Raw genomic sequence first — 14,628 nt, forward strand, 5'->3', positions numbered from 1 at the left:
TCCTGAGCGCCGGCACAGTTTGGGAGCGCCGGTGGGGAGCGATTTTGGGCGTGAGTCCGTAAAGACTGTTTCGGGTTGCCGGTGGGATGCTCTTAACTCGCTACCTGCCCACTCTTCTGTTCTGTATGTTCGCTCAAATGCCACCACCGATATCTGCAGCTGTTCACCACCATGCTGGGATTCAAACGTAACCAAGAAAGGATCCACATCCTCAAAGATGTCACCGGCATTCTCAACCCCTCCAGGTAACCGACCTGCCTAGCCTCCTGCTAGATATCCATGGATCAGCAGCAGCAGCATCTGCCATTCCTCGTCATCCGTATGCAGCAGGATCAATCTTTATGTACATGCAGGATGACCCTACTCCTTGGACCCCCAGGCTGCGGCAAAACCTCCCTCTTGCTAGCACTTGCAGGAAAGCTCAATAGAAATCTCAAGGTATCCCCATCCCTATCTTGGAGAAACAGAGAAAATACAATGTTCAGTACTTCATTTCATTAGATCGCATCCATATGACATGTATGCATGCATGCACAGGTAACAGGCGAAATTGAATACAACGGTGTCAAGCTGCAAGAGTTTGTTCCGGAGAAGACATCAGCTTACATTGGTCAGTATGATCTTCATGTCCCTGAGATGACTGTCAGGGAGACGCTCGACTTCTCTGCAAGATTCCAGGGCATTGGCAGCAGAGCAGGTAACTAATTAAGTTTCCCTTTCTTTGTTGGGCGCAGCTGCGCAGGTAACCAACAGTATTCTAATAGAAGCAAATGCCAACAAGTCATAAGGACCTTGATTTACATGAAAGTATAAATTGCCCATTCTCTCTAGCATTAAACCAAGTGCTCTAAATTTCTTGTACAAAACAGAAATCATGAAGGAAGTCATTAGAAGGGAGAAGGAGGCCGGTATCACCCCTGATCCCAGCATAGATACATACATGAAGGTAAATACTAACCCTTTTTGGTATGATTCTGTATATTTCTGAGTATGTGAATCGGAACCCTTTTCTCTGATCACATTGAAACAAAACTGAAATCACAATCCTTTCTGCTAACATTATTTTTCTGTGTGGTTGTTTCCTGTTGGTTCTTAAAGAAAACAATATCATGTGTTTACAGCCCAATTAATTTCAGCTGTGACAGTTAAAAACGGTATGCACTTTTTTATAGGCTATATCTATGGAAGGTTTAGAAAGAAGCATACAGACAGACTACATTATGAAGGTAATTGATGTTAATAAAAAAATCACTAGATTCAGCGCATAATATTTCTCCTGTGTAATCTCCTCCTTGCATGACAGATCTTGGGACTTGACACATGCGCTGATGTACTAGTGGGAGATGCCATGAGAAGAGGTATTTCAGGTGGTGAGAAGAAAAGACTAACCACAGGTGATTATACAACATATACATTTGCAGGATGGTTTTATACTATATCAATTATATTGTTGAAAAGAATATTTTTTCATAATAAATAAATAAATAATTGTTCAACTCGTTGATCAAAATTCCTTAACTGCATATTGGAACGTATACAGGTTTCAATTTCTTCGTCGACGTTTTCAGTATTCTTTTGTGGCCAACTAATATGAAAATCTTGTCACACCTGGGATGACAACAGGGAAAGGGTAATTACACATTTCCATTGCGATGAAAGCATGCAAGCCACCCTGATGGACGAATCAGATTAGCATTATTCTCGTCTCCTTTTTTTAGAATATAGCTAGTCAAGTGATATATTCCGTTTGTCTAATCCTAAGCTTGATTTTGTTCTATACAATATAAATAACATAAATTAATTTGATGCTGGATGCTTAATTTTCTTTACTTGCAAAAATGTCTTACAATCAGGAGAGATGATAGTAGGGCCCTCAAAAGCTTTCTTCATGGATGAAATATCGACTGGGCTGGACAGTTCGACCACCTTCCAAATTGTTTCTTGCCTTCAACATCTAGCTCATATATCAGAGTCTACCATACTGGTCTCACTCCTTCAACCAGAACCAGAGACTTATGACCTTTTTGATGATATTATCTTGATGGCTGAAGGACAAATCGTTTACCATGGTCCTAAGGATTGCATTATGAGTTTCTTTGAATCGTGTGGATTTAAGTGTCCCGAAAGAAAAAGGACCGCTGACTTTCTTCAAGAGGTATTTAACAAAATACTAATTTACCTAGTCTGACTGATTACTAAATTCCTTATGTAAAAAAAAAAGCACCAGTAGCATCTAGGAGTTCATGTAAGGCATGGTGGCATGATTCTGTTAGCATTGCGTGCAGTAAGCCATATAAGGAAAAAACTACACTACACATGGAACCTGCACTTCCCCTAAACATCAATACATGCTGCACCAGATGTTCAAATGTGTGCCTCTCTAGTTCATGTGAAATTTAATCAGATCTTTCTGTCAGTGAAATGAGGCAGAATCCCAATCTAGGATGTCAAATTTTGTTTGCCACAGGCACATCATTTGGTGAATATAAAATAACAGAGGTGGACATTTTATGTTTCTAGAGAAAATATAATTCTCGTATAGAGATATGTTTTGAGTTTCAAAATTTGTGCAGCAAATTAAGAGTGACACCAATAATTGTGATGCATATTCAATAAAAATAAATGTCGTTAGTATGAAGTAACTGGGTGTAAATTGTGATAACCTGACTACCTGAGTTTGCCTTGCTTATTAGTACACTTGCTTACCATCATAAGGTAGTTCACTCTTCAAAACTTGTGTATATATAGGTCTTGTCAAAAAAGGATCAACAGCAATACTGGAGCCGTACAGAAGAAAGATATAATTTTGTTACCGTTGACCAATTCTGTGACAAGTTCAAAGCATCCCCAAGTGGTCAGAATCTTGTGGAGGAGCTTTTGAAGCCGTATGACGAATCAAAAGGGCATAAGGATGCCCTGTCCTTCAACATCTACTCATTATCCAAGATGGATCTTCTCAAGGCATGTTTTGCGCGGGAGCTCCTCCTTATGAAAAGGAATGCCTTCCTCCATATAACAAAAACCATTCAAGTGAGCAAGTAAAAGCTATGTTTTGGAGAAAATTATGGTTGATGCATTGATATTCTTTGCCTAGTTTTGGAGTGATGTACCAAATATCACAAGCTAGGTGTTTACCAGTGCAAGTTGAGTTTTATTATGTAATCACACAATCTTCATAGTACAAGCATTATCCTCAGTATTAGTCAGGACAGAGATAAGCAAGACCTAGTTAGAAGCAGTGCGGTACTGCGGTGTAAGAAAGTTGTTGTGTTACTTTGGAGGTCTCTATAAAGCCTTATTACTAAATTGAGATCCTTAAACTTGTATCATCATAAGTTATATTTACATCTACATTTGAATCCATTTCGAAAAAAAATCTACATTTGAATATCTTTCAACTTTGAAGCGAACTGCAGCATTTACATAGTACATTTAAGGGAAATGTTGATGTAGCATATCGCTTTAGGTGTGCTTAAATGTGAAATATAGTAGGGAATAGCGACTGGATGTACTTAACACACTGTACATTGATTTGTAGCCATTTGGCAGTAGTTTCTTCTACACATTAGGAACATTGAACTCCTGGATTATATAGAAGTCTACAGTGGGAACTGGCCGAGAATGTCAGCATCTTAATGTACATTCAGTTCCTACTCAGTGTGCAGTTCGTCGACTTCAATGCTTGTGTGCTTTTATATACTGTACCCCTGGCTTCAATTCGAGTACCACTGCTATAGTGTATTTGGTCAAAGCATTTCTTACAGTTTTCATTATAAAATTTATTGAGTTTACAGTGATGTTGCATTTTTCTCAAAATAACCACCATAAGTTAACATACTGGAGTGCATACTTTCGCTGCAGATTGGACTACTTGCTGTTATTACTGGGACAGTATTTCTGCGCACACGTATGGGAGTTGACAGGGTTCATGCTAACTATTACATGGGTTCAATCTTTTATGCGCTCCTGCTTCTGGTGATGAATGGATTCCCTGAACTGGCCATGGCAGTTAGCAAACTCCCGGTCTTCTACAAACAGAGAGACTACTACTTCTATCCGGCATGGGCTTATGCAATACCATCTTTTATCTTAAAGATTCCAGTCTCTTTAGTTGAGTCGGTAGCTTGGACATCAATATCCTACTTCCTGATTGGCTATACTCCGGAAGCATCTAGGTAAAATTAGGACGAACTAGAAAATTCAACTACAGAAACACTTTGTTTATCATTGAGGAATTACCACCATGACCCTGAATAATTGAGAGTATAATCATCTGAGTGAAAAATAAAACTACCCTGCAAAGAAATAGAGTACAAAAGTGTAACATTATTTATACAGGTTCCTTATTTATTACTATCTTTACTTCTCTTTTAGAATTTCTTCCCACAAAACCTAATTATTTAGATGTAATACGTTGTGTTAACATGCATGATTCTTGTGTTCAGATTTTTCCGTCAGCTCCTCGTCCTCTTCCTGATCCACACAGGAGCATTATCAATGTTTCGATGTGTCGCCTCATACTGTCAAACAATGGGGCCTAGTACAGTTGGTGGTACACTGGGAATTCAGGTCATCCTTCTGCTTGGGGGTTTCATAATTCCCCGCCGTAAGACACTCCTTTTTTTTCTTTCATAAACTTCATATTTCCAATAGAGAGGAGTCCTAGTTTCTGGCAACACTATGTTGTACTCAATTATTAAGCAAGCATTGCTAACATTTTCAGTGGCATATTGCTACAGCATTTCTGCCTAATTGGCTAAAATGGGGATTTTGGCTCTCCCCATTGTCTTATGCTGAGATAGGCTTAACTGGAAATGAGTTTTTGGCACCAAGATGGTTGGAGGTACACTTTGGCATACCAAGTCTGAACTAATTACAAAGATATGTACTCTCAAGCTATACTAAACTTTCTGTGTTGATAGATCACGGTATCTGGTGCAACACTTGGAAGGAGGATACTAATGGGTCAAGGGCTAGACTTCCCCAGCTACTTCTACTGGATCTCAGTCGGAGCACTCGTTGGGTTTATTTTGTTGTTTAATGTATGCTTTGCCACCGGCCTGACTATTAAAAACCGTAAGTGACACAAGGCTGAAAATTTTCATTAAACTAAACAACTTCAATAGTATCACATGAATAGCAAACTCAATCAAGCATATGATGGAGAAAAAATAACATCTGAAGTGGAGCAAAAATAGTTCCATTCAGAAGAATATGTTTCCTCTGTTCTTACCTCCTATGAGCCTCCCAGTTCCAGGAAGTTCTCAAGCTATTATCTCTCGCAAAAAGTCTACCACATTTGATGGAAGAGACCAAGGTTTGCCGATGGATACAAAAAATGGGATGCCTAAGTTACAAGCAGAAACTGATTTGACAGCTAATAGGACCGGTTAGTTACATGACACAACTAAATGCAACTCAAACTGCCAATGGTATATAATTAAGAGTTGACTGATCGATATTTAAATATTGAGCAGGGAGGATGGTATTGCCTTTCACATCCCTTACAATATCATTCCAGGATGTCAACTACTATGTAGACACCCCTGCGGTAATTCTCATGTAGCTTCAGCATCTAAGAACACATGACGAGAGAGCTTGCCATACCAATAACTACGTATTTCCCTGTTGCAGGAAATGAAGGAGCATGGTTACATAGAAAGTAAACTACAACTACTCCACAATATCACAGGAGCATTCCAGCCAGGGGTTCTCTCGGCACTCATGGGAGTTACTGGAGCTGGAAAAACGACACTCCTTGATGTTCTTTCTGGAAGGAAAACAGGCGGTGTTATTGAAGGAGATATAAGAATAGGAGGTTATCCGAAAGTGCAGCAGACTTTTGCTAGGATATCAGGCTACTGTGAACAAACTGATGTTCATTCTCCACAAATCACAGTGGGCGAGTCAGTTGCATATTCAGCTTCATTGCGCCTTCCGCCAGAAATTGATTCAAAAACAAGAAATGTGAGCTATATTTGCTACTATAAGGGAAAAAAGACATGCTCAAATCTATACGGAAAAAAAGTTTAGTGTATATGGTTTTTATACTTGTATCCTAGGTGCTGGGAACAACTTTCATGTAATTGTGAGCTCACTGCATTTCTTTCCCTCGCAGGAATTTGTCAATGAAGTCCTTGAAACAATTGAGCTGGACGAAATTAGAGATTCTTTGGTTGGAGTGCCTGGTGTAAATGGTCTATCAACAGAGCAACGGAAACGGCTCACTATTGCAGTCGAGCTCGTGTCTAATCCTTCAATCATATTCATGGATGAGCCAACATCAGGTTTGGATGCAAGGGCAGCTGCCATCGTCATGCGTGCAGTGAAGAACGTTGCAGACGCAGGCCGAACAGTTCTGTGCACCATTCACCAACCAAGTACTGAGATATTTGAGGCATTTGATGAGGTAATTACTTTACATATATAGCCTTCTCCAAGATTCCATCTCTCAGCCTCCAAAATATATGCTTAATAATGGTGGCTTTCAAGTGCAAGAAATCTAGCGTAGATTCATCGTATATATAGTTTTATAAGGTGATTATTTCAGATAAGGATATCAGAAATCAGCTTTCAGAGACTGAGCGCCTGCTTGTGTCGCTAGCTCTGCCACCTTGCGGGCAGCCGGCCCAGGTTCGACTCCCAAGGGAATCAAATTCTGTGTGCCTCACCCTTCTAATTAAAAAACCATGGGGCTCCTCCGCTGGGTTCAAAAAAAAAACAGCTTCGATCCAATCAAAACATGAATAACCAAGTGTTACAACTTCATCCTGAAATCATTATGAAGCATTTGTTCGCCTTCCTGGAACAATTGGAAGTAGCCAGGTGCTAGCTTAATTATCAGACAGAGAATAAATTGCATGCTATCTCCGATTGAACCGTGAGATGAGTACATATATAGATGAACCCTCCTGATAGGTAGGTTGCTAATGTTCTGATTCTTGTCCCAGTCAGCCCATAAAAGCCCTGCAGGGAATCATCTATTAAACCTTAGGCACCACGCATATATGTCTCTTGTTAACTTTCCAACCTTACCCTTTCTCTATTGACTTCAGAGTTATATACATAGGTTACATGGGCCATCTTAGGCCTTGGGCTAGACAAGACTATTTGTGCTAAATACAACTTATACACATGTTCTAACACCCCCTTCAAACTCAAGGTGGATCTGAGACATTGAGTTTGAGAACATGAAGCTTATGATGTTCTTTTGTTTGAGCTTTTGTGAAGAAATCTGCAAGTTGAAGCTCTGATGGAACATATTCCAGGTGAATTGTTGATTGTTGGCAATGAGAACGTGTGAAGAAAGCATCCACACTAATATGTTTGATTAGCTCATGCTTGACAGGGTCATTTGCAATCTGGATGGCAGCAGTGCTATCACAAAGAATGGTAGTGGGTGCATCACATGGGACACCAAGATCAGCCAAGCCAACAGCCAACAAAGCCAAATGATTTCTGATGTGGTGGTAGAGAGAGCTCTTAGTTCTGCCTCAGCACTAGACCGTGATATTGCATTCTGTTTCTTCGACTTCCATGCAATAGGAGATGTGCCCAGAAAAAGACAATAACCAGTAACAGAGGAACGGTCATCAGGATTACTCGCCCAAGTGGAGTCAGAGTAAGCATGAAGCTGGAGCTGGCTTGTGCAGGCATAAAACAGCCGGCGAGATGATGTCCCCCTCAAGTATCGAAGAACACGAAGCAAGTGACTATAATGAACTAAGGTAGGAGCACAAACACTCAGGATATGAACTGCATGGGCTATGTCTGGCCTGGTCACAGTGAGGTATACAAGGCTGCCAACAAGATGATGATAGCGAGAGTGATCCGTAAGAGGAATGCCATCAGTAAAGCGCAATTGCAGCTACAGTTCCATCGGTGTAGCAGCAATACGAGTATCAGTAAGACCTGAGCGCGCTATCAAATCCTGAGTGTAGCGAGACTGAGAAAGATAGTAGCCATCATCAGTGCAATCAACCTCAATCTCCAGAAAGTAACTAAGAGATCCTAGGTCTGACATCTTGAACTGCTCACTTAGCTTTATTTTAACAAAGACAATGTACTTCTGATCATCTCCACTTCTGATCATCTCCAGTAATCAACATATCATCCACATAGAGAAGAAGCAAAGTACGTCCACGTTCAGATGTATAAATGAAAAGTGCAGGGTCATGATCACTAGGAGAGAAACCTGCAGCACAAACCACAACACAAATCACAGCACAAACCACAGAACGAAATCGCTCAAACCACGCGCGAGGGGCTTGTTTAAGCCCATATAGTGTTTTGCGAAGGCGACAAACATGACCAGATGGGGCCTCAACACCTGGAGGTGGCTGCATATAAACTTCCTCTTGTAAATCACCATTAAGGAATGCATTCTTTACATCCATTTGTGAAATCTTCCATGACCGAGCAGCAGCCACAACAATTAAAGTACGAACAGAGGTCATATGAGCAACTGGCGCAAATATTTCAGCATAATCTCTCCCATGAGCCTGCTGAAAACCTCTAGCAACAAGTCTAGCGTTATAGCGGTCCACTGAACCATCTGACCTGTTTTTGACTTTATGCACCCATCTACAAGTGATAGGGACTGACCGAGGAGGTAAAGGTACCATATCCCATGTACGTGTAGCCTCTAGAGCAGCAAGCTCCTCAGACATGGCCAACTGCCACTCGGGCACCATGGCTGCCTCCTGATAAGAATTAGGCTCACAGGCTGCCCCAACACGAAAATCATTTCTATATCTGTTTGGAAGCTCAAGAGAGGAGCGATCACGAAGGGAATACCTGTTTGTCTGAGAGGAATCATCAGTGCAAGGTTCAGTGGTACTGGTCGGATGAGCAGGTGATGAAGGAATAGGCGACTGAATATCAGATGAAATTGGACGACGACTATAATATAAAGGAAAAGGCTCAATATGACGTGGGGCTGGTGGAACAGAAGAGGAATGAGTGGATTGTGAATCAATTGGGGAATGAGGAACTGGTGAGGAAGGTGTGTCTTGTTGTGGTTGATCAGAGACTGACTCATCCGAAGTGAAGATCGGTGGAAGAGAGAAAAGAGGTGGACTCTAAAGAAGTGGAGGATGATGAGGGGGTAGAAGAGTTAAAGAAGAAGGGCTGATCCTCATTAAAAGTGACATCACGAGAGAAACGAATACGACAGGCAGAAGGATCATAGCAACGATACCCCTTGTGTTCAAGACTATATCCAAGAAAAACACACTGGATAGGTTGAGCAGTCAACTTGGTACGCTCCCGAGATGCTAATAAAACATAACATGTACATCCAAAGACACGAAGGTGGCCATATGTAGGTGGAGAACCAAACAAAACCTCACCAGGACACTTGCCCTGAAGACGAGAAGAAGGTTGTATGTTTATGAGATACACGGCTATGGAAATAGCTTCACCCCAGAAATGAGTAGGGACAAAAGAAGAAATCATTTACGAGCAGTTTCAATTATATGGCGATGTTTTCGCTCAGAACACCATTTTGAGCATGAGCACCAGGGCAAGACAGCTGGGGAAGGATACCCTCGGAAGCAAGAAACTCACGAAAGGATGCAGAGAGGTACTCCCCCCTGAGTCAGAGCGAAATATACGAATAGCACTTGAAAATTGAGTATGAACCATGCGTGCAAAAGCCTGATATATAGAATTCTACTGGGAACGATGTTTCATAAAATAGACCCAAGTATATCGAGAGTAATCATCAACAAATATGACATAATGTTTGTGACCGCCTTTTGAAACGAAAGGAGAAGGACCCCATACATCAGAGTGCACTAAATCGAAAGGACGGCTAGAATAGGTAGTGCTAGAGGGATAATGAAGTTGTATCTGTTTCCCTAGATTACAACCCTTACAGTGGAAACCGGCATCTACAGGAACACGACCCAAAACACCTTGCCCAATAAGACTAGATAAACGAGAACCACATAGATGACCTAAGCGATGATGCCACTGGGCGAAAGAGAACGAAGAGGTGGATCTTGACGCTGAGGAAGAGGAAGAAGCTGATGCGAAAGCTGAAGGAAGATGAAGGGTGTCAAGCTCGTAGATGGACGTAGATCCACTAAGGCGACGGCCAGTACCAACGATCCTCTTGCTCTGAAGATCCTGCACATAACATGAGGTTTTGTTAAAACCAACAAAGTTGTCCATATCAGTAATTTGACCAACAGACAAGAGACTCATGGATAATTCAGGAACAAAGGAAATATTAGGAATTGAAAATTTGGATGTAAAAAGATAGACCCGATGAGTAACGGAACAAGGTGTACCATCAGCGGTATGAACAGAAGCACCATCCTTCACTCGATGACATGACACAAGCTGGGAACGATCAGAGGTGACATGAAAAGAAGCTCCTGAATCAAGCACCCAAGGCTGAGTAACACGAGAAGCAGACTGAGAGGCAGCAGACACTGATGCACTCATTGCTGGTTGTGGCTGTGGTTCACCTATCACAATACCAGAAGACCTCCTATTAGGGGGATGACGCTGCTGCTGATGTTGAGGAGGAAACTTCCTTTGGTACTCAGCCAATAACTCTGGGTGTAGGACAAAACAACTATCAACTGTGTGTCCAGACTTCTTGCATTTGGGTACAATATTTTAACTCTGGGTGCAGGACAAAGAAACTATCAACTGTGTGTCCCACTTCTTACGTTGAGTACAGAATTTTCCCGAAGAACTTCTAAAGGGGCCCCAAGGAGCAGCAAGAACACTGGTGTGAGTCATTGGACCAGTGGACGAGGTAAGGGAGCGAAGACGTGTCTCCTCAGCAATTAAGCTAGCAAGCGCCTCATCCAAAGAAGGAGGTGCAGGACAACCAAGGAGCTGAGTTCTGTTGTTCTCAAATTCCTGCCTAAGCCTCATCACAAACTGAAACATGAAGGACTGAGCCTCATAATTCTCCTTTGCCACACAAGACTCACAACCAGAACGACTCTTTGGATTCATTGACATAACTGACTAGTGATGATACGAGTAAAAGCTTCATAATACTCCTCTATGGACGAGTCATGCTGCTGAAGATTTTGCAAATTTTGCAATAAGGAGTAGCGAAGTGCCCCACTTGCTGCTCCAAATACTTCCATATTTCTTTTGCAGGATCTTCAAAAAAAAATATTTCTTTTGCAGTGATGTGATGCTCAAGACTCATCCGTAGCGACGGAGCAACATTAAGGATTAAGGCACCCATGATCTTAGAATCTTTTTCCTCCAAGCCTTTTTCATGGCCTCATCCTCCTTAAAATCTGGAGGATCATCAGTCAAATGGTCATCAAATCCAGCACCCCTCACAGCAGTTCTCACTGAGAATGCCCACTCTCTGTAATTTGGGCCATCAAGCTTGATGTCAATAGAAAAGATAGACCCGTCCTTGGCCATTTTAACAAGCTAGCAAGAAATCCCTTGCAACAACTACTGAGCAGAATAGAACAGGGCACTAGCAGCTTCAACCAGAGGGAACAAGCAGCTACAGAGAGCAAAACAACACTGACAGCAAGGGATGAACGGGCAGACTAGCGGATTTCAGCAGCTCCTTGCAGAAACAAACAGCTGCAACAGCAATAGGATGAAGAGGCACAACAGCCCTGGTCCGATCTGGACTCACACGGGATGAAGATGATAGAGGCACAAGCCCTGCTTGAGCTCGTGCGAAGACGACGGGAGCAGCCGCCGGCGAGTTGCCAATGGTGGCGGCTGGAGCTAGGTCACCAGCAACCCTAGCTCTGATACCATGTTAACTTTCCAACCTTACCCTTTCTCTATTGACTTCAGAGTTATATACATAGGTTACATGGGCCATCTTGGGCCTTAGGCTAGACTAGACTATTTGGGCTAAATACAACTTATACACATGTTCTAACATCTGTAAGAGTAGAACAGCTTGGTCGCATCAGACATTGTAACAGTTTAATATGTTGATTAACAAAAATTATCAGCTTGAAAAATAAATCTTTTGCGGTTTTTCCTCTGTACAAGAATCTTCTTTATCTCATTTTCCTTGGTAAACACAAACTATATGGTTAATCTTCCTTCACAGGACTACACATGATCCGAGCAAAATGGCGAGCGCGCTTTATCTACCAGAACTGAAAGTTTCCAAACCATATTAACTGGCTACTTAAAGAACCCCAAACTAAGTCCAATACAGAGTCTGCCTCAAACTTTCGAGAAGCTAACAGTGAAATTACTGGAATTTTTATAACAAAATACGGGGCCTCTGTTATATTATGAAAACATTGTTAAAATGAGCTGACACGTTCATTCATTGGGGCAGAAATTCCCAGATTAATTGGAGAAAAAAGAAAAATATCTACTCCGGTTATCTTTGTATGATTTAAACTATAACTGTGGTGATCAATTAGATGTATGTGAGAACACCTTCATATATATCCATTTATAAATATCAAAATTCTGTAACAAGCACAACCATATTTTTAATATTTATGTGTGCATTTTCTAATGTTTAAGTATAACTGTCCAATCATGTGAGTGATTAAGCTAGTTCAATGTAATATACTGTACATTATTGACCATTAATTCCTTCAACAATACAATTTATATAAAAGTTAAGTAACATATTTACTAATTAGATTATAATATATATGCAGTTACTGCTGATGAAAAGGGGTGGAAAGTTGATTTATGCTGGGCCACTTGGACACCTTTCGTGTGAGGTCATCCGTTATTTCCAGGTAATCAGTAATCCTAACTCGTCTTTACAAAAAAAGTTCTAAGTAAATGCACTTAGGATATAAGTCAATTTAAACCTACCGACAGTAAACAAAACTTAACAAGATTTTTTTTCCACCCTTATATTTTGAAGAAGTTATGTATTTGCATTTTGCAATGAACATAGCACATGAAGTCGCCAGCAATATTAATCATAGTTTCACTCCTTTTTAAGTAGAGAAGGCTATACTCAATTCACCATCACCTGACTTTTCTCCCCAATTGTTGTTTTCCTATGTTACATGTACTAGTGAAATAATTTCTCTTCTTTTCTAGGCAATACCTGGGGTGCCCAGGATCAAGGACAATTACAACCCATCAACATGGATGTTAGAAGTTACTTCTACATCTATGGAAGTTCAACTGGGAGTAGATTTTGCACAACTGTACAGGGAATCATCAATGTGCAAGTAAGTCTCGAAGAAACAGCACAGTTAGCTCTAGTGCCTTAACATTCTTAATAATCTACACAGCAACTTATGGAAAGTTGAATTTCAAATCGACTGTAATGCTTTCAGCCTTCCACAATACTTGTGAAAAACAGAAAATGGGCATGGATAACCAGACCTAACAGAGCTCTCATTTAGTATTTATATTAACCCTAACAAAATATCCATGCTAATCAGTATGTAAATTTAATGATCAAAGGGACAAGGACATACTGGTAAAGCACTTGAGCATACCAGTTCCAGGTACAAGTGACCTCCATTTCGCAACACCGTTCCCACAGAAGTTTTGGGCGCAATTCAAAGCTTGCCTCTGGAAGCAGTCTTTGTCATATTGGAGAACCCCTTCCTACATCCTGGTGCGAATGGCGTTTGTAACAGTCACATGCATTTCCTTTGGTGTATTATTCTGGCAGCAAGGAAACATCAATCACATGTATGTAAGCCATCTCTTAATTACGTATCTTACCTGATGCACATACACAGTAGCAGGATGTGATTAAAGTTGCTTGTTTTGTTGGAGGGTAGAAATGACCAGCAGGGTTTGTTTACCATATTGGGGTGCATGTATGGAATCGCTGTGTTCGCCGGCATCAACAACTGCCAATCGGTGATGCCATTTGTATCCGTTGAGCGCTCCGTCGTGTACAGGGAAAGGTTTGCGGGGATGTACTCACCTTGGGCCTACTCCTTTGCTCAGGTCCTATGAACCGCATGAAGATTACTAGTTTCAGAATTCAGACAGTACAATATATTGTTGCTATGCACAGACATTGACTTGCCTTTTTTGGGTGAAAGGTGGCCATGGAGATACCTTATGTGCTGGTGCAGGTACTGCTGTTCATGGTGATATCGTACCCGATGGTAGGGTACACGTGGACACCAGCGAAGTCACTTTGGTTCATGTATACCATGTCTTGCACACTGCTCTACTTCCTCTACCTGGGAATGATGATGGTGTCACTCACCCCCAACATCCAAGTCGCATCCATACTTGCATCCATGTTCTACACCCTACAAAACCTCATGTGTGGCTTCATCATTCCAGCACCAGTAAGTCAAGTCATCTTTACTCTAATAATATATATAGCATTATATTTAGAGATCAAAAGGATGGTACGTACTTTACGAGAACTCATAAACATATGGCATGCAGCAAATACCGAGATGGTGGATATGGCTCTACTACATCTCTCCAATGTCATGGACGCTCAACGTCTTCTTCACCGCACAGTTTGGGGATGCCACCGACAGAATGGTGGTGGTATTTGGAGAGACCAAATCCATCGCAGTGTTCATGAGGGACCACTTTGGTTATCGGCGTGACCTGCTTTCACTGTCAGCCATAGCTCTGGCGGCATTCCCCATCCTCTTTGCCGTCCTCTTTGGATACAACATCTCAAAGATCAATTTCCAAAGGCGGTAG

General features: G+C 41.4%; 1 protein-coding gene across 1 annotated transcript in view; it reads left to right on the top strand.

Moving 5' to 3' along the window:
- The window catches only part of LOC124652900 (ABC transporter G family member 41-like), a 14,908-nt gene extending 280 nt beyond the window's left edge, over positions 1-14,628 (top strand). The window contains exons 2-22 of the mRNA XM_047191946.1: positions 160-245; positions 354-438; positions 538-697; positions 870-946; positions 1,173-1,226; positions 1,304-1,394; positions 1,854-2,155; positions 2,749-3,030; positions 3,862-4,175; positions 4,446-4,606; positions 4,740-4,843; positions 4,923-5,076; positions 5,478-5,551; positions 5,635-5,967; positions 6,119-6,409; positions 12,636-12,719; positions 13,033-13,166; positions 13,405-13,638; positions 13,731-13,902; positions 14,001-14,255; positions 14,359-14,628. Of these exons, the coding sequence (XP_047047902.1) occupies positions 160-245; positions 354-438; positions 538-697; positions 870-946; positions 1,173-1,226; positions 1,304-1,394; positions 1,854-2,155; positions 2,749-3,030; positions 3,862-4,175; positions 4,446-4,606; positions 4,740-4,843; positions 4,923-5,076; positions 5,478-5,551; positions 5,635-5,967; positions 6,119-6,409; positions 12,636-12,719; positions 13,033-13,166; positions 13,405-13,638; positions 13,731-13,902; positions 14,001-14,255; positions 14,359-14,628 (3,717 nt within the window). The remainder of the gene's footprint in view (positions 1-159; positions 246-353; positions 439-537; positions 698-869; positions 947-1,172; positions 1,227-1,303; positions 1,395-1,853; positions 2,156-2,748; positions 3,031-3,861; positions 4,176-4,445; positions 4,607-4,739; positions 4,844-4,922; positions 5,077-5,477; positions 5,552-5,634; positions 5,968-6,118; positions 6,410-12,635; positions 12,720-13,032; positions 13,167-13,404; positions 13,639-13,730; positions 13,903-14,000; positions 14,256-14,358) is intronic.

Source organism: Lolium rigidum, chromosome 5, assembly GCF_022539505.1.
Source record: "Lolium rigidum isolate FL_2022 chromosome 5, APGP_CSIRO_Lrig_0.1, whole genome shotgun sequence".
Lineage (NCBI taxonomy): Eukaryota > Viridiplantae > Streptophyta > Magnoliopsida > Poales > Poaceae > Lolium > Lolium rigidum.